General features: G+C 41.1%; 1 protein-coding gene across 1 annotated transcript in view; it reads right to left on the reverse strand.

The window, feature by feature from the left end:
* The window catches only part of tmtc1 (transmembrane O-mannosyltransferase targeting cadherins 1), a 281,545-nt gene that overhangs the window by 64,518 nt on the left and 189,311 nt on the right, over positions 1-27,716 (reverse strand). Inside the window, exon 8 of the mRNA XM_073481208.1 lies at positions 4,008-4,129. Within this exon, the coding sequence (XP_073337309.1) occupies positions 4,008-4,129 (122 nt within the window). The remainder of the gene's footprint in view (positions 1-4,007; positions 4,130-27,716) is intronic.

A 27,716-nucleotide genomic window follows, 5' to 3' on the forward strand; every position in this document is an offset into this window, starting at 1 on the left:
AATGCCCTCTGTGTTTGCAGTGATTGTCTTGCACGCACACACATACACAGTCTGTGCCGACGTGTGTCTGTTTGTGTGTGCCAGATTGGCTTATGGCAGGAAAGGTTTTTTAATTTCTTCCACACTATTGCACAGCTTCCATCAGGGCCGGACTGGGAGACTTTTTCAGACCAGGAGTCACTCATGTAACCAGGCCACCCTGGCCTTGCCCACACACACACGTCCACACCCACACCTACATGCATGGGCACGCATGCACACGCACACGCGTGCACACACACACACACACACACACACACACACACACACACACACACACACACAGTGCATTCCAAATAACTTTTATGGTTGGGCTGGTAAATACAGTAACACAACAATCCTCAGCCAAATCCACTAACACACTTAATAGAAGAGAATAAAGGTTTTACATAATAAGTAGTGCCAAGGTTACAGCTATACATAAAAAGTCATGTCATGTAGAATATCAACTGCCTCATTGGCACATATTTTTTATGTGTAGCCTACAATATAACCTAATAAACAAAGACAACTAAGTCCAAATCAAACAATTAATCAGCTATGAGGGGACAGCCTTCGAACACATGTTCACAGAACACATGCACGCACGCACTGACAGACACATATATGCAATGTATAATACAGTCCGAGAGCATAGTTCCTAATAAGCAATCGCATAATATTGACTAATATTTTATATAGGCTCTAATTATCATACCGGGAAATACTAATGAACCCCAACCTAAATCTAAGGTTGGAATACATAGCTTTCATGTTTGGGCTGGGATACATAACAGCAAGTCAGCAACAGACAGCAAAATTCAACAACACTAGCGCTTAATAGAATAATGCTGTAGTGCCAAGACAGCTATTATTACAAATGAGAGCCATTTATGTCAAATGGCAGTGCCTGGTGCTGTTCATATGTCTGCAACTTGTTGTATGTTGTTGCTCTACTGTAGAAATGATTCTGTACCTTCTGCCAACTGCTCTGAGGCCAGGGCCTGAATAAATTAGTCAATTTTAGGCATTTGGCCGCATCATCCTCCAGCGCCTTTCTTTTTTTCTCTCTCTCCCTCTCGGCACCGCCTTTCCTCTTTTTTTTACCCGGGTTGGGGTCCATCATCGACGAAGCCTCATCTCCTCTCCCGGTCCGCTCGCTACACACACACACCGCAGCAGGTACCAGACACACGTCACACACCCCTTCCTCCACACGCTGTCTGTGTGGTTGATATTCAAAATTTTACACACTATATATCCAACACATTTGTATTTCTCTAAATTTTTAAATATTGAAAACAAATGCAGTTTTTGCAATATGGAACCAGAAACCTTAACTCATTTATTCTACCACTGTGCTCAATCTATCAATTTCTGGACTCAACTTGAACAATATATAGTGTGTAAAATCAAGATAAACATCTTAATTGACTGTAAAAGTGTGATAATGTATTTTATCCATGGAGAGTCATAAGAGGGTGTGTTTTTTTCCCCTTGGCAAGCTGACCGGACGTGACATGGGGGCGTGGCAGCATCGACGATTCTATTTTTTAATGCGAAGTTCGAGATTGTGAATTAATTTCGATCGATTTTGATTTTAAATCGAAATCGTGACACCCTTAATATGTTTGTACATAAAACTTCAGTTAATTAATATATAGACAATTCTTCATGTGATTACTTATTTTATAATGAAGTATTTAGTCAATGTTTAACACATTTTAGCTGCATTGTGCATGCCTCTTTCAAAGTGTTATATATATATACATACATACATACATACATACATACAGAGGAGAAGGAGTCAGAGAACAGAGCTGAACTGAACTCAGAGCATCTGCTGACAGTTACACTGCAATTAGCCATGCAGCAGGTTAAATGAGTGCTGAATGAGATCAAGTCAGGGGATTTCTCTGAGCTCTATCCCCTGAAGGCATCTGCTTCCAGCTGATTTCCCCTGCTCCAAGGGATGATTCACTGTGACAGTATTTGTGTGAATGTGTATGTGTGGACCCCATGGGCCCTCTAAGCCTAATCAAGGTCTCCCATGGACCCTAAGGATCTCACGATTCATGGGGAACATTTACACGCATCACAAAACTGAACTGGATAAACTGCCTATGGAATCCGAGTAAGAGGGAAAATGAGAAGAAGAAAAAAATCTCTGAGAGATGCTTATTTAGTCTGGAGTGGAGGACTTAAGAGGAGATGTAGAGACAAAGAAACAGAGGCAGGGAATGAGATAAAGACAGAGTGAAAAGAAGAAGAGAGATGGGGAGATAGGAAGACAACAAAAAAAGCGAAGGGATGGAGCATTCGAGTTAATGAGGGGGACATGGGCAGAGAGCGGGAAGGAGGGAGAGATGGACATTAAATGAGAGAAAAGAAGGACAGAGAGCAACTGAGAACAGAAAAACAAAGTAGAGACTCTCCAATGAAAGTGGAGGGGCTCTTGACTTGAGAGTAATACTGATGTGTACAAGTGGTTAAGGACACAAGCACGCACACACACGCACAGTGTCGGTCCTAGCTTGCATGACGCCCTGGGCGAACCTCACCATCAGCTTCATAATATTATTGTACATATCAGTCTGTTGTTGCGAGCACCATCTTCTTCGCTGTGGTGTCCTGGGGTGCAGGCATCAAAGCGAAGGACGCCAACAGACTGAACAAACTCATAAAGAAGGCGGGGTCTGTTGTTGGCTCTAAGCTTGTCATCCTGGAGGAGGTGGTGGAGGACAGGATGCTGGCAAAACTGCTGGCAATCATGGACAATGTCTCTCACCCCCTCCACAAAACTCTGGACAAGCTTAAGAGCAGCTTCAGCAACAGACTCATTCAACCCCGCTGCCTAAAGGAACGGCACAGGAAATCATTCCTACCTGGTGCCATCAGACTTTAAAACACAAATAATGCTCTTTAAATTATTATTACCGTAAATACTGCACCTTTTCCTCTTGCACCTTATGTTCCACTTACCTTTTCTCTTCGATACCTCAGTTTTTTATTTTATTATTGTGTATATAGTATTTTATTGTTTTTTTTATATATTGTATATAGTACATTATTGTTTCTTTTTCCCGCTGCTCTGATAACCTAATTTCCCCTCGGGAATAGCTAGCTATCTATCTTATTATGACTGAAACGTGCTTTATTTGGAAGCAATTTGTGATGTGATTGACTTTAGCCTACTGGTTGCATTAGTTGTGCACTATAAGATGAATCCCCTGCTTCACCGCTCCCCCTTACCAGTAGGGAGAGCTGAGGTCCAGTAGATCTGCCTTTCTCAAACTATTTTTTTGTTCGATCCGCCAGTCAGCCTGCTATGTAGTCAGGTTGTGGCGTGCACGCCAAGCCGTTACAAGGTGAAGAAAAAGATCATAAGTGGAGGAAGCTAAGAGCTAAGAGTTAAAAACAATGCAGTCGTGAATCCAAACAGGATCTCTTCCAAAGAGAAGTCTGGATCAGGAGGATAATAATGTTACGGCAGAAACGGCAGTGGATGACAGTGATCACAACAGCATCCCTGAAGTATCCACAGCACCAACAAGCTGCAAACAGCAAAAAACTGTTAGAAAATATGAGGCCGGTCACATTAAATTTGGATTCAGCTGGAGCGGGACAGAGGAAGTGCCCAGGCCCCAGTGTGTGGTATGTGGTGATGTTTTGAGTAATGAAACCATCGCATCTCAAACAGCAGAGCAGTTTACGTCGTCATTATGTCATCAGTTGGACATTATAGGTATATGTATGGGTATATGTGTTTTCTTTCTTTCACTGTTTTTCCTTGTATTTTCAGAGACTGCAATAAACCAATTGATCAAAGAACAAAAACCTTCAAGTTTTGTTTAAAATGTAATTAATAAACCGAGACCAACCAAAATTATAAAATTATTATATCTACTTATTCTTTATAGAAGAGCACTAGCAGAAATCACACACAATAAAAATATAATTACAGCTACATGCACATTCACTTGACTTACCTTGGCATGTACAGTACCCTCTCGGCCACAACAAATCCCACCCTGAAGAAAAGGTTACTGGCAGGAATGAACGGAAACACCAGGAACAACATTCCCACCAACACCTCCCTGCTCTCCTGTCTCTGCAGAGAGAGAGAGAGAGAGAGAATTTTAACAATACTTTTCTAAAAATTCAAGATATTATAGAACCATAACAATAAACAAGATACAAAAAACAACAAGAGAGAGACAGAGAGAGAGAGACAGAGAAAGTGAGGAAGACAGAGAGAGACAGACAGAGAGAGATATATATAGAGAAAGAGACAGACAGACAGACAGACAGACAGAGGGAGATTGATTTTTAAGAATAACTTTATTCTGTCATTCTTCCAAAAACAATTTACAAATAAATACGATCATGTTCAGAAACACAGACAAGACAATAAATAAATTGTCATTTATAAAAAATCACAATAACTCCTCAGTAAAAAACACAGAGCACAACACATCACCATGAGCCCACATCAGGCTGAACTGATCGACGTCCTTCATCTCTGTAATAATTAAAATCAATCATTACTCGCGCTTTGACCATCCTACTGAACAACAGTGTCAGTGTCTACTAAGTCATCAATTTTCCTCTTTCTGCTCACATAAACAGCCATCTTTGCTTGTCCCAAAATTAAATTGATAAGTTGACTTTTGTGTTTGGCTGACTTTCTGAATTTAAAACCAAATATGAACATTTGTTTGGAGAAAATCTCCCCCACTTTTCCGAATAAGCTCTCCAACAACATGAACAATGGCATCAGGCACACACACTTTGAATAACCCTTTGGGAGAAACAGAACGGCCTGAGGAATCCAGTGCAGTTAATCCCAAAAGAAATCAAACAGGACAGCTTGAATTCTAGAAAGCAACTTTGAGGGGGGATCCACACAAGCAAGTCTGTGCCATAAAGAAGAGGACACCAGATTAATAATGACCCGCATGCTTGGAAGAAGCCACTTTCATTTTTTAAGCCTGCCCTCTATTTTTTCCTAAAGTATTCTCCAAGTTCTTTTCTAAGAGGGATTCTTCACCCAAGAACACTCCAAAGTACTCTGTCCACCCTTTCCTCCAAGTAAGCCCTCCTGGTAGAGGCAAGTTATCTAAAGACTTTTTCCCCACCAGCGCAGCTTCACTCTTTTCCAATTTATATTATCAGAAGAATATTCTTTAAAAAACTACATTTTCTTCTAAAATATTAATATCACAGTTTATTCACTATAATCACAACGTCATCTGCATATGGTGATAATTTAACAGCTGATGTGCAACCTGGAAAGCAGACACCTGATAGTTCTTTCCTGAGTTTGTGTAGCAGAGGGCGAGGGAATACAACATCCCAAAAAGAGAGCATCCCTACCGTACCCCCCTCTGGACAACAAAAGGTGAAGCCAAACCACCATTAACTTTTTGTATACTTGCAATATCACGATACAATACCTGGATCTTAGCAATGAAACCTGGGCTGAACCCAAAAGCTTTCAGTGTCTGCCATAGATATTGATGTTCCATCCAGACTATGTCAAATAAAAGTGATATTATCACTTATTAACCTGCCAGGCACACAGTAGGTGTGGTCAACATGGATGATCTCACTCATTACCGAGTCTGGAAGCCAGAGCTTTAGAGAGGATCTTAAAGTCCCCACACAGTAAAGAGACCGGCCTCCAGTTCTTCAGATCCTGTAGATCTCCTTTCTTCGGCAACAAAGTGATGACTGCCCTCCTACAGCTCAGTGGCAGCTGTCCTTTACACAAACTGTTCCGGAAAACACCTCCAACAGATCTCCACCAACCACTGACCAAAACATTTTGATGAAGGTTCTCAGTCAGCCAGGTCATGGTTATTCTAAATGCTGTATCATAGGCAACTGGACTTGTTTCAGTTTGTTGAAGACGTTTCACCATGAGAGGTTAAATGTGGTAAAACAAGTCCAGCTGCCTACGATACGGCACACTGACCAAAATGATTTTTAAAACTTAACGGGCAGTCCGAGGATGCCAGGAGGTTTCCCATTTCCCACACTCATGACAGCAGTATAGAATTCATCCAGAGACAGTTCTGCATCCAATACTGTGTTAGTAACTGGGTTTCCATCCAAATGTATCGAATTTAAGAATGGATTTTGTGAAAATGCGCGAAAAGCAAATGCGAATTTATGCCCGTTTCCATTCATTATTGGGAGAGGAGGAGTGCGCCATGAGATTACGTCTTAAGAGAGCGTGAATGTATCCATGACAACAGTTGACACTCAGCTGACACTCAACATCATGGACAATTTACTGGTGAGCCTGTCAGCTCTTGGGAGAACATTTGCTACAATTTTGTCAGCGTTCACAGCCTACAAAACCCTCCTGAAGAGGAGAAGGAAAAGAAGATTTTGAATGTTACGAGTGCTGTCGGAGTTTGCTGGAGGGAGACGGCGTCGTTCTCCATTTGTTTGGGAACGTTGCCGGGTGAAGGACTTTTGGGACGTCGTACCACGACGCATTTTCCTTTTATCGATACGCTGACAAATCCACCCCCTCCAAGCGTAACAACTTTTTTGTGAATTTACTGCCTTTTTTTCGAATTTCTGGCGTTTCCATCGAAGTATTTATTCCCAATTTTTGAAAATGCGAATAAGAAAAGGTGGGTGGAAACACAACTAGTGTCAGCATCCACCCGAGGAAGTCCAGCATACAAAAATTCAGCCAGCTCCATATCTTTCTCATACTCCTTTTTAAAGAGCTCTCTGTAGAAACAGGTTGCATATCTGCGAATCTCAGGGGTTCCTCCACAATGTCCACACTGACCCCCTGGATGGAAACAGGTCAACAGCACCTTGGTCCTCCTCAGATCCACAACCAGTTCCTTGGTCTTTGTCACATTGAGCTGTAGATGGTTCCGCTCACACCATGTGACAAAGTTGTCCACAGTAGTCCTGTACTCATCCTCAGCACCCTCACTGATACATCCAACTATTGCTGAGTCATCCGAGAACTTCTGGAGATGACAGGTCTCTGTGCAGTAGTTGAAGTCCGTGGTGTAGAGGGTGAAGAGGAAGGGAGAAAGCACAGTCCCCTGTGGGGCCCCAGTGTTGCTGACCACTCTGCCTGACACACAGTGTTGTAAGAGACCTGGCGATGTGTTTGGTGACATTGCGAGTATACTTCCGACAAAATTGTTTAATTAGACCCTTTACAAAATCCCACCATTGCTGCACTGAAGAAAAAACAGATATATTTTTCTGATGTGAAACCCATAAATTAACCCAAACCCAAAAATTAAAAGCTTCTCTCAAAGATTTGTCATTCAAAAGACCAGTGTTAAAATGCCAATAAGCACTGTGAAACTGAATGTGAAAAAAGCACTGAACAAGACAATGATCAGACAGACCAACAGGAACTATTTGACACCTTTAAAAAATACTAAAATGATGCTTAAAACAAGCGATCAAGTCTGGCCCGTGATAGCAGATTGTCTCTGGAGTGACTCCAGGTGGCCTGTCAGTCCTGTTCAAACCTCTCCAAACATCCTTTAACTCACACATCTCAATAAGCTGCTCAATAAGTCAGACAGATGGGGCATGGTGAGGCTCCAGGGGATTCCTGTCTAATTTAGCATTTTCTGAGGAGGATGCATTATTTCTTTCCAATCCTCTCTCAAAAATCGCAAAATAGCTAAACAACTAGAACTTGAGGAAGAAATCCATCAGCTTGATATGGAAAATTCCCAGCAACCTTCTTTAGAAAAACACACTTCAATTTCAGCTAAATGAAATAATATCAGACAAAATTAGTAGGGCCTTTATGTTTACGAAACAGAAATACTTTGAATTTGGAGACAAACCACATAATTTATTAGCAAGGCAATTACAAAAAATTGAAAATGACCATCCATAAAATTTAATCAGGATCAGGTACTATGCTTACCTCTTCCAAAGACATTAATGAGAGATTTAGACAGTTTTATGAGACATAAAATACATAAATACACATTATATACATCTGAACTGGAACAATGTACTCATTCTTAGATATATGTGAGCTCCCAACACTAAATCAAGCGGATCATGATGCCTTAGATGCAGACATCACATGTGAGGAACTACTAGCGACTATTAAATCACTAAAGAATGGCAAAAGCCCAGGCCCTGATGGGTTAACCAATGAGATATATAAGAAGTTTGGGGGACTGCTGGCACCCTACTTATGTAAACTATATGCTCAGTCATACGATGAGGGTGTACTGCCCCAGACATTGTCAGAGGCCACTATTACCTTACTTCGAAAGAAAGGCAAAGACTTGGAAGAAGTGGGCTCATGTAGGCCAATATCATTATTAAACACAGACCAAAAGATTCTGGCCAAGACACTGGCCAGAAGACTTAACGCTTCTATGGGGAAACTAGTACACCCTGACCAAACAGGGTTTATTCCTAAGAGAAACTCTTTCCACAATTTCAGACATCTTTTTAACATCTCGTACTCTCCCAGGCTTCCTAGAAAAGATCTTGCCATCCTCAGTTTGGACGCCGTACTTATTTGCAGTCTTACAGAAGTTCAAGTTTGGCAATAAGTTTGCGTCCTGGACTAAATTATTATACAGCAACCCCTGTGCGAGGGTACTTACCAATCAGACTCTTTCTACTCAATTTCAACTTGGCAGGGGCACAAGGAAGGGATGCTCTCTCAGCCCACTAATATTCACTTTAGCCATACAGCCATTTGCCGAAACTATGAGATTACACACTGACATTCCTGGCTATAATACAAAATATTCTATGAACAAGATCTCTTTGTACGCAGATGACATTTTTTATATGTCACCCAGCCGAAAACAACAATCCCAACAATACTTAATGTATTTCAACTATTTGGCACTTTCTCTGGGTACAAGATAAACTGGACCAAAAGTGAACTATTGCCAGTGCGAGTTGAGGACCAGGAATGGCTTAAACAGCTTCCTCTCCAAATAACATCAGATAACTTAACCTACCTGGGGATAACAATCACCAAGAAATATAGCACCCTTTATAAAGCTAACTTCCCTACTTATATATACTTACTTACAATATCCAGGTCTGGAAAACCCTTCCAATCTCCTTATAGGGTAGAATCAATGCTATAAAGATGTTTTTTCTTCCTCAACTTCTCTATCTTTTCCAAAACGTGTCCATATATCTTACTAAATCCTTCTTTAGAAAACTAGACTAGACCATCATTCTTTGCTTTGTGTGGAATTATAAGTCTCACCGAATAAAAAAAGACCATTTTTGCAAGCATAAAACTAATGGGGGGCTTGCACTACCTAACAGTATAAACTGTATTACTAGGCCGCTGGGATACCCACTGTTGCACACTGGCTTAATGACTCCCAATTGCCTCATGACGGGCTAGAGATGGAACATGAGGATTGCCTACCATACTCCATTAGGGCAGTTCTGCTATCACCTGTTCCAGTCAATAGAACATGCTTTAAACATAACCCCATCATTTATGACACAAGAAGGATATGGAATCAACTGAGAAAACATTTCAAGCTCAATGCTGAGTCTTTTTTATTGCCTATAGCAGCAAACCCCAATTTCACCCCTTCCACTTTGGATGGGACCTTTAACATCTGGAAGCAATTGGGGATATGCGATATTGGTAACCTACATATAGGAGAGAGGTTTGCATCTTTTCAACAACTACAGGAGAGATATAACTTGCCAAAGAACCATTTCTTCAAATATCTTCAGATTAGAGATTATGTTAGAGCACACCTTCCTAACTTTAAGAAGGCAAAGCCTGACAAGCTAGAAAATTCCATTAAACTCTTTGCCAAATCACGCTACATAATCTCTTAACAATATGAGACATTACAAAGCCTGCATATTCCAAACATGAACAGGATCAAGGAAGAGTGGGAAAAGGAACTGGGTATTTCAATACTCCCAAATGTTTTGGAGGAGAGTCTAGAGTACATACAGTACATGACTGTTCCATTAATGCCAGATATTGTTTAATGCAATTTGAAATTATACACAGACTGCATTATTCAAAGACGAAATTGCATAAAATATTTCCAGAGGTCTCACCTCTGTGTGAGAAATGTGACTCTATGGATGGCACTTTAGTACATAGCTATGCTTTATGTCCCAAATTACAAGAGTACTGGTGTGACATATTCCAGTTTCTTTCTATGATCTTGGAGGTCCGGATGGAGCCGGACCCTGTCTTAATAATTGTGGGAATATCTGAACTATTAATGGAATTCAGCATTGCACAACAACATCTCCTGGCACATGGTGTCATAACCGCAAAAAAACCTATCTTACTTTTTTTGGAAAGCAAAAGAGGTTCCCTCCTTCAAGCAATCACTGACAGAACTGACAGACATTCTCCACTTGGAGAGAATTAGATTTATTCTGAAAGACAAACTCAGGGACTTTCAGAAAGTCTGGCAGCCACTACTCTCTCATCTAGAAAGGGAAAAGAACCGAGACCAGAGTTAGAGTGCACTCCAGGGGAGGGTGGGGTTGATTAATGAGGAAGGAGACCTTGGCGGGGGTTTCTTTTACATGTATGTCTATTGGTTTGCTTGTCAGTTTTGTTTTTACAGATAAAGAAGCCTTCCACTCTCCTCTCGCCACTCCTCAACAGCAGGACTAACAATCAGGGAGGGAAAAACTTACTTGTTATCGTTCCATTGGTAAACCAGAGCCTGATTCTCAGCAAGCACTCTTAGTGGCACAGACAGGGACTGCCAGACTTCCTCCACAATCCTCAGCACTCTAGAGGATTTGATGTCAGTGATACCACCAAGTGTTTCCATGGATTCTTTTGTGAGATGGCCTGGTTTAATGACACCAGCCTCAACAAACATAGTCCTTAATGTAGTGGAGAAAAGAGTGGTGTTTGCAAGGAAGTCATTATAAAAAAGTGGCCCTCAAAGAGCCACATTCCCTGACTGGGGTCAGGAGTCCGTGTAACTTTCAGCATCTGCCAGGCATCAACCACTGAGCTATAAAAAAGGTGTAAGCCCAGTCAGGTCAGCTTCAGGTTTCAACAGAAAAAGTTGTTTATCCAGGCCAAGTCTTCCAGCTTTCCTGAGAAGCCGCCAAGCAGGGGCCAACCAGCAGTGACTGCAGTCATACAGTATCCTCTGTGCATGAGTCAGTATCTTTTTCTTGTGTTTCCTGTTTTATTTTGACATTATGCCCTCATGCCCTCCCAGCATTTCTTCTCCAGTGTTTCCTCTAGTGTCTCCTTAGTGGTATGTTTGGATTTTGACTCCTCGATTTTTCATTTGATTTGATTTTCTGTTGGACTTTGTTTAAGTTTTCTTTGTGACTCATTTTTGGTTTGTCTAGATTTCTTGTGTTTTGTATTTTCAGCTTTATTTAATTAAAGCTTACTTTTGGTAGCCCTTTTTTCCTGCCTCCTCTGTTGTCTGCGTTTGGGTCCTCACCTCGTCTAACAAAGTGTAACAGAACAAACTGACCATAAATATGGACCCAGCAGACATTTGCACACTTGTGGGCATTCAAGACACATGGTCTGCTTGTCAGGGCGGCAGGATAAAAATTGTGGATACGCTTCAGGCCTTCTTCGATTTTGAGAAGGAACTGTTTGATAGGCCCTCATTGAGGGGTTCAGGGTACTGCGGGAATTGTATCTGAGGCAAAGAGTCTGAAGGGGCTTATAGATGAGTTGCAGGGCAGTGCTTCCCATTTAGCTGCCAGCCACCCACCTGTTAGCCTCTTGTCAGCTCCGGTGCTAGTTAGCCATCAGCCAGCTAGCCTCCTGTCAGCTCCAGGACCTGCCAGTGTTTCTACATCGACGCTCCAGTCGACATCTGCCAGGTTCTCAGTCGACAGCCCGGTCGACATCTGCCAGTTGTTCTCCTCCTCCGGCTCATCCTCGCCGGCCTCCAGTGGGTCCCAGCCCATGCCTCCGCAGAGCCTCTGCCTGCTCCCCCTGATCCTCCTTGTCTCCTGTTGCAGACTGCCCACTCACCTTTCCTTCCCTCACTTCTGGCTCCCAAGCTCCATCAGAAGACTGACCTGCAGCATCACTGTTGCATCTGAGATCTTCTGACAGCAACACTAGCAACGGTGCTGTCTCTCCATCTGACAAGCGCCCCCGAGTGTGTACATTGTCACCGGAGGGCAGTGATGGAGCTCCTGCTCCGACATCCAGAGCTCCTGCTCCGACATCCAGAGCTCCGGCCACCACGGCAGGTCTACAGTCCCAGCCCTGCACCCCGACAGGTCTACAGTCCCAGCCCTGCAATGGTCCCTCCAACCAGGGGGCTGCACCGATGAATCTGCTGAGCGCGACCGACGCCGATGCTAACCCGGCTAGCCTAGCTAGTGCGGATTGTCAGCTTCCACCGAAACTAGCCGTCTACAGCAACAGTGCGGTAAGCAGCAATCTGGAGATTTGATAGTAGGTGACTCTATCGTTAGGTATTTGACTCTCCCGGGTGCTATTACCTATTGTCTCTTCGGTGGAAAGGTAGTCGATTTAATCGAACTCATTCCAACGCTCATTGACCTACATCCCACTGTTAATATTGTTTTAGCACACGTGGGAACGAATGACGTCATGGCTAGAAATTCCAGCAAATTGCATGCAGACCTGGAGTCCCTGTGCTACACAATTGAGAGTCTGGGAAAATGTTGTCTGTTGTCCAGCCCCATTCCAACTCTCTCCAAAAACTCAGAACGATTTAGTCGACTTTTCAGTCTCCATCACTGGTTAAAAAACTTTTGCTCTGCAGCAGGATATGACTTCATCTCAAACTAACAGAAAGAGCACAAATCAGTTGACCACTAATTTTACTCAGTTTATAGCATTTTCTTTCTGATATGCACCACAGCAAGACTCGATCCAGGCCTCTGTTTCTCAAAATAACACAGCAAGTCTTAAGAGCATGAGTCCTGCCACTGTGTGCTTTGACCCTCAAACACTGTCAGTGAATAACTGCAGCCATCCTAGGCCAGAATCTGCCTTAACTGACACTCCTACTCACTCGGCAATGTTAGATCCCTTAGCAATAAAACCTTCATTGTTAATGATATTATAAAATCACATCAACTTGATTGTATTCTCCTCACTGAGACCTGGCTTGATGAGACTGGTAGTAAGGAGCTGATTGAAGCTTCACCATCTAATTTTTCATTTTCACACTGTTCCAGATCTAACAAGAAAGGTGGTGGTGTTGCTGCTAATTTTTCAGATATGTTATCATGTAAAAACATCTCATTTGGTTTCTATTCTACATTTGAATATTTAGCTATAATAATTAGATCGGTATATCCATGTCTAGTTCTCACAGTTTACCGCCCTCCAAGACTCAAAAAAGGCTTTTTATCTGAATTTGGTGAGCTTTTATCTAAAATTACTGTTGAATATGACTCAATCCTTATTTCTGGGGATTTTAATATTCATATTGATAATGCTACTGATTGTTTTGCCCACCAGTTCACCGACACATAATCAGCCTTTGGACTTATGCAGCACACTACCGAGCCGACACATAATCATGGTCATACTCTTGACCTGGTTATTTCTAAAGACCTTGACTTAACCCTTAAGTGCATACTAGATGTTGGCATTTCAGATCACTTTTGTATTTTCTTTAATGTCGCTCTGTTGATTGATTGACCTGGTTTAAAACTAGTCAAAAGACGGGCCATTTGTGCAGAGACATCTGACAGGTTTATTGCTAGATATACAAACTCTGTTAGGTGTAGTAGGTCACAGTCTGGTTTTAATTTGTCTGGTTTTAATTTGTCCTCTCTATCCTTATGTGACAATTTGGTCAATAATTTTAAAAATTCAGTGACACAAATTATGGATGATATTGCACCTATAAAAACTAAACTAATTTCTGGTAAAATAAAAGCACCTTGGAGGAATATGGAAAGAGTGAGGGCACTAAAAAGTACCTGCCGCAAATCTGAACGCAAATGGCGTAAGACCAAATTGCAGGTTGATTATAGTATCTATAAGGACCTGCTTAGTAAATATAACAAAGAAATTAAAATAGCTAGACAACATTATTTCTCTCAAATTATTACTGAAAATTTACATAATTCCAAAGTGCTGTTTAGTACTATTGACAAACTGGTTAATCCGCTTAGATCCATTCCTGCTGAGCTCCACTCTTCAGAGAAATGTAATGAATTTGCCACATACTTTAACTACAAAATTTCCAATATTAGAAATAAAATTCTGGCTTCCTCTACTGATTGGTGTGACCACTTTCTTTTCACCCAACACAGCATTGCCAGCACTCTTTCCAGCTTCGCACTGATTCAGTCTAGTGAGCTACAAGATGTGGTGCTGCAGCTCAGATCTGCAACACGTTCTCTTGATGTAATGCCTACAAAATTGTTCAAAAATGTTTTTGGCTGTTTGATAGAGGACGTCCTTGAGATTGTTAACGCCTCCCTACATTCTGGAATCTTCCCCTCATGTCTCAAACATGCTATTGTAACACCACTGTTAAAAAAGAGTAATGTTGATCCACTTGTTTTCAAGAATTACAGACCAATATCAAACCTTCCATTTTTGGGGAAAATTCTTGAAAAGGTTGTTCACCAACAATTATATAGGTATCTGTCAAACCAAAATTTGTTTGATGTTTACCAGTCCGGTTTTGGAGTTAACCACAGTACCGAAACTGATCAGAGTTCTTAATGATCTTAAAATTAGTACAGACAATCATGAAGTTTCTATTCTAGTACTTCTTGACCTCAGTGCAGCTTTTGATACTGTCGATCATGCAATTCTTCTTCAGCGCCTTGAACACTGTTAAGGCCTTAAAGGCTCAGTTCTTAACTGGTTTTCTTCATATCTTACTGGAAGATCCTTCTCTGTGTCTATTGGTAATTGTGAATCTGATGAGGTTGGCATTTCATATGTAGTCCCTCAGGGGTCAATTCTCAGTCCTTTGTTGTTGCAACATAATATTTCATATCAATCATATGCCGACGACACACAGTTATACATTTCTGTTTCTATCAATAATCTAAACCCAGTGAATGATCTCATCCAGTGCATCGCAGTAATCAGACTCTGGATGGTCAAAATTTTTTTACAACTTAATGAGGACAAAACATTCTTTTGGTAGGTCCTAAGGCTCTGAGGCAAAATATTCAATCCCTGTTAACTCCCCTGTCTGTAAAACCATGTGAGCGTGTCAAAAACTTGGGTGTGATTTTAGAATCTGATTTTACCTTCCAAAGGCATATCTCTAATATTTCTAAGACTGCTTTTTATCATCTTAGAAACATATCAAAAGTCAGACTCTGAAAAGCTGGTTCATGCTTTTATTTCCAGTAGACTGGACTACTGCAATGCTCTTTTTGCTGGACTGAAAAAACAGACATTAAATAAACTCCAGCTTATTCACAATGCTGCAGCCAGAGTACTAACAAAAACCAAAAAGTTTGAGCACATCACTCTGTTTTATCATCTCTTCATTGGCTCCCAATAAAACAAAGAATTGATTTTAAAATACTTCTTATTGTTTTTAAATGTTGTAATGGCTTAGCTCCATCCTATGTTGCTGACATGCTCACTGAATACACACCAGATCCCTTAGATCATCAAATAAAGATCTCCTCACTATACCTAGAATCAACTCCAAATCAGCTCATGCCGCTTTCAGCCACTATGGTCCTACTCTCTGGAATTCTCTTCCACATGAACTACGGTCTGCTACAACATTGTCCTCTTTTAAAAGAAAACTAAAAACATATCTTTTTTCGCAAACTTTTAGTTATGTTTAAAGCGTGTGTTTTATTGCTGTCTTTCTCCTTTGCTTTAAGAATTGTTATTATTATTATTGTTGTTGTTATTATTATTATTATCGCCCTTTTTAAATGATGATAATAATAGATTCTTGTGTGTTTTTATAATGTCCTAAATGTTTCTTTTTATACATGTAATATTTTCTTATCCTATATGCTATTTTATGTTATACAATGTATCTTTGTTTTTATCTTTGAAGCACATTGAGTTTACGCTCCTCATAGGAAATGTGCTATATAAATAAATTTGACTTGACTTGACTTGATCTTTCTCCCTCCTGGGGCAGGCAATCTGCTTATGACCGATTTCCTCAAAACACTGCAAGCTCTTGGATTGCATACACAGTATAAGCACTTTCACCATGTTTAACATAGAAGCTGTCATTTAATGTCTGCCATGGAGATTTAAGATACATCACAATTGCCTCATGTTTCAGGTCTAGGCTTCTACACCTCAGTCTTAAAAAAGGGAGGGAGCGATATGAGTGCATTCACAGTGTAATCGCTTCCAGCAGCATGGCTGCATTATGAATGGTAGTATGTGCCATTCTGACTTTGCCACACACACACAGACACACACACACACACATACACACAGACCAGACACACACACACACACACACACACAGTGGTAGACACTGATACATGCACGTTCAGCAGCCATGACCAATCTGTCTTAAATATTAACAATCATCTGTGCAACGGAGGCGATCAAATGATCAAATTACAGTTAATTCCTTTTTCTATAGAGCCCATATCTGAGGCCATGTTTCATATGCCTACAGCCTCTGCTTTCACTCCCTCCATATAATCCCACCATGCCTGTGTTTATTTGAACAAACAGCACTCTAATTGGCTGAGTCAGCGGCCCCTTGCTGGGTTCATTGCATTGGCTCATTAGCAGTAATGAGAACGAAAGGAGTGTGAACTGCTGATTAGTGTTGACAGCCTCATCGGCAGCTATTGAGTACATCCCTGACTGGACGGGACCTATAGTGATATTATAGACACACTCACTTAAACACTTTGAGCAATTCATACAATCCTCCCTAAATATTATAGACAAGAACACACACACACGGCTAGCTGCTGATATGATCTGACACGGGTGTTGCCATAAACATTATGAACATGTGCAAACATTAACAGAGAGCTACTGATAGTTTCATAGACTGTGTGACGGCCCCTGATATTGGTTGAGTGTTTGTGCAGGTTGGTCATTGTAACCCTTTTCCCTGTCTCTCTCTCTCTGAGGGTACCAGAGGAGGGTGGTTGCAGTAGCAGCCTGATCTGGAGCACCTGGTTTCAGTGCTCTGGGGGGATATAAAAGTCTGACCTTTAACTGGGCTGCTCTCTTGCTTTTCTTCCATCACCCGCACCTTTTCTTGTTGTGTTTAAACTATTGTTTAGCTCCACCAACACCTACACCACACCATCTCTCCACACATCCACATTTACACCACTGATGCCACTGACATACACACCTTATTTAACTGTTTATTGTTTAGTTTCTTATGTTAATTATAATAAATTACTTATGTTATATGTCAAAAGTAGGGCTGTCAATAAAACCGTTAATTTTGATTAATTAAGTCTAAGAGATCCAATAAGCGCATCTACAGAAGCTGAATACAATACATTTTAGGAAAGAAGAAAAAAAAACAAAGACGCAACACAAGCAAAACAAAAACATAAGACTAAACAAACAAACAAACAAACACAATAAAAATGTATGACATCAAATAGTGTATTAGGGTAAAAGTTCAATGAGGCAAATTCATTTTAAGTCTGTTTGCCAGGCACTTAGCTAGTATCTTAGCATTATTACATTGTAGTGTAATTGGCCTCCAATTCTTTAGTGTAGTTGGATCCTTAGACTAGTCTCGTTTTAACAGCAGTGAGATTAACCCTTCCTGTTGCATTTCTGTAAGTTTTCCTTCATTTTCTTCCTTCACAATTAAAGGTGTTAAGTAAAGGAATCCACAGGAATGCCATCAGCCCCTGGGCTTTTACCTTTCTCAAAGGAGCTAATAGCTTGATGTAATTGTTCCTGCGTGATAAGTAGTAGTGTCACAACTCTCCAAATCTTCGATTCAAGTTAATTTTCGATATTAAGGGAACGATTCAACTCAATTCTCGTTCTTTATTTTTATTTTTTCTTGAAGAACAAATGGGTATGCCATTTTTAGACTAGTCTAGTCTAGGATCATTGGTTTTATGCCATGATAACACTTTTAATTTTTTAATTCTTATTTCAAAAGATAGTTTACATGGTGTCATGAGTGATCTAATCTCTATTATTTGTTTGCAATGTACCACACTAAGGCCTTATTGTCAAATTTAAATAATTTATTAACAATATAAATGTAACAATAACTTGTTTCACCAGTCAATTGGAAACTAACTGTAAATAAAAGAAGAGAGTAGAGGGTACCTGCCATTTAGTGACTCTTTTTTGTAACTGCAGTTTGCACTCTTCACAGCAGATGTCATTCAAATTCACAGCAAAACATCTAATATGCGGTGACATATGTATATAAACAGTGGTGGACAAAATTATTAGAACACCTGGCATATTTAAGAGGTTTCAGTTGTTTTTGTTGAATTGGCCATTAAAATACCCATAAAACGAATGAAATATCTACAAAGTCATCATTATGCTCTATAAACCATAGAATAGTGCCATCATAAGGTGATTTAGGTCATTTTCCTTACAAAAAACAAGCTAGGCCTATTTCACTGTCAATGTCACACAATCATGTTCCTTCACAGAAGAAGCCAAATTTCTTCTGTAATCATTGTTAGGTGTGATTGTGGTTAAATTGATGGTGATGCAAGAGTCTTAGGACACAGCTGTGTGATTCTATTGAATGTACAAGGCCTATCCTGCTCATTAAGTGATTGGTAACATAAGGGTTTTGTCACTGAGGCCACACCACCAATTGGTATAAATTCAAAGCCTCTAGAAGTAGTCTTGAAGCACATGTTGCTCTTTGAACATGCCTAAGGTGAAGAAGGAGCTAAAGAGCAAAAGAACACAAGAAATGGACAAAGTAAGGTTGGTATAAAGTGTTGTGGACTGATGGGTCCAAGTTTGAACAGTTTGGCAAGAGTGTATGTTCGACGGAGGGAGGGGGAGAGGTATAAAATGAATGTCTCTTGCCAACAGTTAAACACGGAGGGGGTAGTATTATGGTGTGGGGTGCCATTTCAGCCTCAGGAAAAGGTGACTTGGTGAAAATTGATGGCATCATGGATAAGAAAGTATACCACAACATTCTGGTGAGGCACGGAGTACCATCTGGGAGTCATCTTATTGGGCCTGGATTTATTTTTCAAGAGGACAATGACCCTAAACATTCTTCTAACTATTGCCGGAACTACCTGCGACAGAAGGAATCTGCTGGAACATCCGGACCTCAACCCCATCGAGCAAATTTGGGGCGAGTTGGAAAATAAACTGGACAGATCTAATGTACATTCAAAGGAAAGCCATATGTATATATATATATATATATATACACACATACATATACATATATATACTGTATATATATATATATACTGTATATATATATATATACATATATATATATATATATATATATATATACATATACATATATAGATATACATATACATATATATATATATATATATATATATATATATACATATATATGTGTATATATATATATATACATACATACATACATACATACATACATACACACTAATATGTCACCGCATATTAGATGTGTGTGTGTGTCTATATGTATATATATATATATATATATATATATATATATATATATGTATATATATACATATATATATACATATATTTATACTGTATATATATATATATATATATACACACCGATCAGGCACATTATGACCACCTGCCTAATATGTTGAAGGTTCCCCTTGTGCAGCCTCTGACCTGTCGAGACATGGACTTAAGACCTCTGAGGGTGTCCTGTGATGTCTGGCACCAGGGTGTTATAGTGGATCCTCTGGGTCCTGTATGTTGGGGAGCGGGGCCTCCATGGATCAGACCTGCTCCAGCATGTCTTACAGATGCTCGATCAGATTGGGATCTGAGGAATTTGGAGGCCGGGTCAACACCTTGGGCCCTTTATTGCGTTCCTCGAGCTGTTCCTGAGCAGTGTTTGCGGTGTGTCAGGGCACATTGTCCTGCTGGGGGGCCACTGCCATCAGGTAGTGTTGTTGTGATGAGGGGGTGTACTTGGTCCACAAAAGTGTTTGGATGGGTGGTGCGTGTCAAGTGGCATTCACATGAATGCCAGCACCCAAGGTTTCCCGGCAGAACATCGCATTGTGATGAGATGATCAATGTTATTCACGTCACCCGTCAGTGGTTTTAATGTTGTGGCTGATCGGTGTATGTGAGAAGATGTCCTGCCATGTCCTGTGGAGGCATATGCTATACGTCCATAGCAAGCAGACAGTGCAGCTTTGTGGGAGTGTCACTCCATGGTCCATGTGTGTGACATGTTGGTAACCCCCTGCTGATCAGTTTGCCGAAAGACGAAGCTGCTATGTTGTTATGCTACTGGCATGCAGGACCTACTAGTGATTGTTTGTTCTCATCTACGGATTAGAAATAACAGTAAATTCACCGCTATCATTACTGTTTGTTTTAAACTGGGGGACAAGACCAAACCGAAGTGAAAGTGAAACTTGACGCTACACAGAGAAATGTCTGTTGTGTTCTCCATGCTAAATAACATGCCCTGCTACTGACCTGTTCTACTCTGTTTATGATCTCCGTTCATGTTCCTGCCACAGTAGGTTAAACATGCTGGTCCTACATCGATCATCGGCATCCACAGATCAGTCTGATCACCAGCTTATCTGATTGGTATGACGTCAGGCTGCGTTTCTCAAAAAAATTGACTCCGTCTCAACTTTTTCGGCACGCACCACCATAGCTAAAATGGACAGGGGATTTTAACCACACCAGTTTAAAGGCTGTTTTCCCCAAGTTCAAGCAAGTTGTGGACTTGACCAGAGGAGAGAACATGCTGGACCCGGTGTATACAAACTCCCCAGATGCATAAAAGGCAATGCCCCACCCCCACCTCGGCCGTTCTGATCATCTATCTGTTATACTGGTGCCTGCTTACAAACCACTACTGAAGCGCAGCAGGCCAGTGAAAAAACAAATCAGGACCTGGCCTGAAGGGGCAGACTCAGCACTTCAGGACTGTTTCATGCACACCGACTGGGAGGTTTTTAAGACAGTAGCCTTGCAGGGAGATCAGATAGACATTGAAGAGTATGCTGAGGCGGTAATCAGCTACATTGCAAAGTGCACAGAGGATGTCACTGTAATTAAGACCTTCACTGCACGTGGCAACCAAAAACCCAGGATCACTACAGAGGTGCGCTCGCTGCTGACAGCCCGAGATGCAGCATTCAGGGCAGGGGATATGACTGCTCAGCCAGATCTGCGCTCTCAAAGGGAATCAAGGCTGCAAAAGGCACCTATGCAGAGAAAATCCAGGGACACCTCTGTGACACAGGAAACACCAGGTGGATGTGGCAGGGAGTCCAAGTGCTGACGGATTACAAGTCCAGGCAGGGGGTCAACGACGATGATGCTTCTCTTCCAGGCAGGCTCAACAACTTCTTTGCACGCTTTAAAGCACCAAACCAGACAACCAGAGGATGGGCTGGTCCTTCTCTACCATCTATCAGGCCAGCCCCACGATCAACGCAGCAGACACAGGCAGGGCCCTAACCAGGGTCAACCCACGGAAAGCGGGAGGCCCAGATAACATCCCGGGACGTGTGCTCAGAACCTGCACTGGTGAGCTAGCAGATGTCCTGACTGACATCTTCAACATCTCCCTCAGTCAGGCCATTGTCCCCAGATGCTTCAAAACATCCACTATAATACAAGTAGCAAAGAAATAATACATAATATACTTTCACCAATCAAGATTTATTGTCAGAAGAGCTGGACAAGTGTTTCGGTCATAAAGAAAAGAGTTTACATTTAACTGTTTTAGCTGTCTACCTGTTGCTTCACATGGGCTCTTAACCTTGTAAAAAAAAACTTGAAATGTAGCCCAATGCTTTACTTTTCTTAGTTACTCCATAACCATATACATGTAGACCATAAATGTTATACAATTACTGCAATCACTCCCAACATTGAATTGGAAACAAACTGTTGTACAGGAGGCATAGCCCATGGAAACTTCTTCCACCTGAGAATCTTGCCAGAAATAAAAGTAAACTGAGGACATTTTTTGCAAATAAATAAATCAAAACATTAAATAAATGTGCAAAACCAGCAGTTATCAATATCAAAATCTGTTTGCTAAAAACAAACAACGAAAAAGATTAAAATTTTCCATGCATAGTGTTTAAACATTTGCATTGTTTAACTTGTTAAAGGTTGCAGGTTTGGCTTTTTTAAGTAGTGCGTCAGTGAAAGTTTCTTTGTAACAAGTGCTGCCTTTTGAGGCAATCATGACTTTTCTTGTCACCAGAGAACTAAGCATCTCTGTGCTTAGGCTAGCACAACATTGTGTTTTGTTTTTAGTGACCAAGCTAAAGATCATTTCACAGTCTGCATTGCTGTGAAAAATCACACACACCATAGCATAACTGTGGAGAGGTTTGCAAAAAGTTTCTTCCCTCCTGATTCCATCACACCTAATTCTCTCCAAGCTTCATCAGCCATTTGGTAAGAATACCATTATCCAAGGTGGTGGACTGAAAGAGCCGAAACTCCTCCTCCACTTCATCCACTGTAACACCATTTCCCAACAAGCAGGGGAACCTGTCTATAAAGTATGTCAGTGAGGAGAATTTGGCTGTTTGCCGTCTGCTTATATCAGCTACGGCAGCATGACACAGCAATTCGTCCCCATAGGGGAATTTAGAGAGCATGTACTCAGCTGCTTTGAAATATTTCCTTACATCGGTGAAGAAAGCTCCAAGAGGTAAGTTAGCCTGACTTTTGATAAATGTCTGTGTGTCATGTCCAATGGACAGCTCATCATCAGGCCGCTGGTGTTCACTGGATTTGTACAGAGTAGGTTGGCATCCTCTCTTTACTTCTTCCATCATTTCCACAACACACTCAGGTTTACAGAAGGCCAAAAACTATTTTTGTAACTGTCGCTCCAATGTCTGCAGCAATGTGGGCACACATGGCTCTTCTTTTTGCAGGTTCTGATTTGCGGTTTCAAATAAAAGGTATAGCTCTTTTTTAAAAAAGGGCATACAGCTTGGACTATGGGTCAGTCAAGAAAGCATACACCCTCTGTGGTTTTGTGACCTGTTTTTTCTATCTTCTTTTCCTTTTCTGTTTTCTTTTTGGACAGATCCTTCTGTTTTTTACCCATTTCTTTTTGTTGAAAAACAAATTGATTTAGGTCAAACCCATTGGGTGGTTGAGCTGACTGCTGTGTAGTGCTTGGCCCTGCCTGCAGCGGTCTGGGTGTAGGTCCTACCTGCAGCTATGTGGATGTAGACCCTGCCTGCAGCCTTTTGGGTGTGGGCCCTGCCTGCAATTGTGTAGTGCTTGGCCCTGCCTGCAGCTGTTTGGGTGTAGACCCTGCCTCTAGCCGCTTGGGTGTAGACCCTGCCTGCAGCTGTTTCGGTGTAGGCCACGCCTGCAGCTGTTTTGGTGTAGGCCTTGCCTGTTGCTGTGTGGAGCTTGGTGTGAAGCTTGGTCCGGTCTTGGACTTTCTCTGGTGGACTTTGGTCTTCAAAAAGCTGGAGGACAAAGTCTTTGAGACAGCAAGCTTACCCGAGGTAGGTGTGAGAGTTGAGGGCTTAGGAGCAGCTGGGCTCTTCAGAGAGGGATGAGCTGAGGATGTGAGAGGTTTAGCTGCCTTCTTCCCTGCTGCCTCTTCAGCAAAAAACAGAGTCAGAGGTTTCCACTGCTGGAGGAGTCAATTGACTCATTTGCCAAGAGCCAGCCATCTGGTCGAGGACATTTTCAAAATCTTTCTTGCATCAGTGTCGCACAGCATTTGGAGGTCACACAGCAAAGCTTTCCTCTTGCTACTCTTGTCAAGGTAGTAGTAGATCATGATGAGCATGTCTTCAATGTCAATACATAGACGTCTTGCAGCCTTTTCCGCAGCTATATGCATCAGGTGGCATGCACAACCGACCATGTAAATGTAGGGATACTGTGACTTAATGAATGCCGCGACACCTTTTCTTAACCCCTGCATGACAGAGGCATTGTCAGCAGCAAAGCTTACACAATTGCCCCATGGTATTTTCCTTTTGTTTAGTTCCTGGTCAATGAGAATGTATATCCCTTCGCCGGTAGACTCTCTACACTCAACAATTTTCAGGAGTACAACAGCTATTTTTCCAACACTGGGATCATAGACACGGACAACCAAAGGATAAAGCTTGACATCATCCATGTCTGTGCTACCATTGGTTGCAATGCTGAATGGGGAACAGCACATAAGGTCACTGATGATCTGTTCATCATTCGAGGACAGTATGTTCATTATAGCTGCTGTCTTGCTTCGGGCACAGCCGTACTGCTGGGCAATTTGACTATCTGGAAACATCTTCTTAAATAATGGTCCAGCATGGTCAGCTATAGCCACTGGCAAATTGTGCTCTGCTTTAAAGTTTGTGAAAAGTGTTTCTGCCCGGATGGTCCGTGGGGGGGTGGGGGGTGGGGGGGGGGTTATGATAGGCTACTAGGAGTCGGTCATATTCCTGCATGTTGTTACAAATATTATGAATTACATTACACATCATACACACACACACACACACACACACACACACACACATACACACACACACACACACACACACACTTCATTCAAAGGAAAACTAGATACATGTAATTTATATTCAGCTACATTGTTTGGCTCATCACTACCTCCTAGATTACAATAAATTGTTAATGTGTAGATGAAGGGAGTGGATGAATGGCTGTATATGTAGTGAAAATACACAAATGTTATCTTATATCCTGTCCAATATTTTGTGCCCATATATTTTCCTTAGTCTAACTAATAGGAAGCAGAGTGAGCTAATAAATAGGCCTAAGTACTTCTGCGTTAAAGATGTGAATGAGACCAGGTTAACACATAGCCTTCTTCTGATTACTGAAGGGAAATGAAGTAGTCCAAGTAATGATTTACTCTTAAAGCACCAACTTTAAATAGGCCTAAAGCAACTACTACAAAAGCACAAGATTTAAGCCTGGCAGAGACACGATTATAGGCTAATAAATAACATGGGTCTGATAATTTCAGATAGGCTTTTAAAAGGGTGACATTGCATTAAATGCCTATTGTGTCAGCTGCCGTCACATTGGCCTAGCCAATAGGCCTATGCTATGCATCATTAACTTGAGCTACATAGCTTGTCACAGCTGGACTCCCTGTTATGATGTCATGGTCATTTTTAATGTTCATAAATTCAATTAGGCTAAAAAAAAAATAGCCTAACTGTAACCTAAATCCTGTTCTGTAATTATTCTATTTATTTATCTTACATTAATCAGCACATAGCCTAGACATTTCAACATTTTTCTAACTGCCACCCCACTAATGGGAAGGATGGCGGGTGTGATATGCTAGCCTATTGACACTACGAACGTTTCATCCTTTTATTTTTAATATCATTATGTTTTGGGGGGTGGGGAGTATTTGTGTGTGGGACTGTGTCCGTTACCTGTTGCCCCTTGGTGACTGATGTCAATGTCTGTCTTGCACACGGTGAGAACACGTGATGAGGTAGCCTGGACATGTTGAGGCAAGGCCATCTCTCCTGATAGCTGTCAAGAAATCTTTGTGGTATCCGAACCTTTTTTGAGGCGGTTCAGCCATGGCACGCAAGCCTACAGTTTTGTCTGTAGCAGTAATGGATTCGGGGAAGCGTTACGGTTAGCCTACTATTTGCAACACACACACAACATCAATGAAAGGTTTTGACTTTGACCACTTTGACGAGTGGTTAACAACATCGTCGGGTAAACTCAACGTCTTAATTTTACCTTTTCAATGCTGTTTGCATTGGCTGAGAACTATAGGGATGCAGGCGATTAGCAGTGACAGCAAGCGGCTGAAGAGGGATCCGTTATCCGGCCACCCTGGCTTGCTTGAGGCACTGAATTAAATTGAACACGCAAAGCATTTGGCTAGGAGGGGCAGGTGGGCGAGGGTGTAAAAATGTAGCGCTCTGATTGGCCAAAAGCTTTTCACTCCACTTACACGCAGATTGTTGTGGCTCAGGGGCAGAATCAACTTCATAGATTGAACTTGCATAAAAACTGAAACTGGCAAATTGCGAGATGCAACAAAATGCGTACCTGGAGAGCAGCAATTCATACAAGCGTACTTAAGGGTCAAAATGCGTGCCGAGTACGAAAAATGCGTACATGTTGGCAGGTCTGGTATTACAACAAGCTGGAGCTGATTGAGAGAGTGAAAACCTCGTACACAGACACCTTTGGAAAATACACACTGCGTACATACACAAACACACACTTTTCACACAGCAAGGTCTGTCTCCAGGGTAACAAGAGGTGTATGAGTTGAGCTTGGCTAGAAAACATAAAGTAATAATGAGGAGGTGTATATAATCTGGGTGTTTGTGCCTCATGCCCCAAGACTTCAGTAAGCACATGAAAACATACTGTATATCATACGAGTTAGTGTTTGTGTGTGTTTTGAAGGGTGAGCACAGCCCGGTGCAATAGTTTGTTTTTCAGTACCCATTAAATTAACTGTAAGGACATAATGAGAAGTGAAAAATGCCATAATTTTTTTATTGTCATTAGAAATGGCAGCACTTCTACAACTGAAACACAATATAGTTGTTGTAATTGATGTTATGTGTATGTGATTTTTAACATAAAGAAGCTTGACTGGGTGACCTTTTCAGCACATTTGCCTTTAATTAAGCTATAATTAAGAGTCCCGTTGGGATCTGGAAAAACACTGACTAACAGCTCTGTAATTACACATAGTGCTCTTAAATGGAAGCCTCAAAAAGGCTCAAAGTAAAGAGAGACAGGATGAGCTCTTATTACTCATACAATCCATTCAAAGACTGCACCTGAGAAAATGTCATAAATGATCACCGGCCTGTGGCTTACGCCTTTAACACACATTCGAACTGAGAAGTCAAATGTGTCATGGCCATTAAAGTTACTCAAAGGGACTGTGTTGATGCAGAGTTGTTGCTTCGGGTGTCACTGAGATGATAGGTTGAGTATAGACTTAATCTAACCAGCAGAAGAATGGACTGATTGGTAGCAAGCTGACCTTTGAGGTAGATCCAGAGATTCTAAAATGGAGCCGCTAAGGAATTTCTTCCATCAAGATCCATGCATTATCCCATGAGAAATTAATTATAGTATCTCACAATGTTAAAGCAAGTGAGAAAAAGATTCGATCCGCACCAGAAGTTAATAGGTTCTATTCTGGGCCAAGACTAATTTTTTTAGTTTTTGTGCAAACCTGCTGACAAACCAATCAACCAACCAACCAACCAACCAACAGACTGACACACTGACACACCTGTTTAGGTTTGACACACAAACCTAAACTATCGTGTACTCAATTTTATTGGTAAAACTTTTTTATACTTAAAACTATTAAGTAAATTTAAAAACTCTGAAATCCTTTAAATATATTTGAATGAACTGTTAACAAAATTTAAAAAAAACATTAGTATGATGTCATATAAAAGAGTTGATATAATTAAAAATCCAGAACATATCAATTAAATAGTAACCTTGAGCCAAATCCACAAAAATAAAATGATACAATTGATTTACTCAGTAGATTTAACTGGAAAACATTATTTAACAAGACAAATGTGCTAAATTTACTAAATGTTTTAATTTAAGATACTTT

Source organism: Pagrus major, chromosome 14 (genome assembly GCF_040436345.1).
Source record: "Pagrus major chromosome 14, Pma_NU_1.0".
Classification (NCBI taxonomy): domain Eukaryota; kingdom Metazoa; phylum Chordata; class Actinopteri; order Spariformes; family Sparidae; genus Pagrus; species Pagrus major.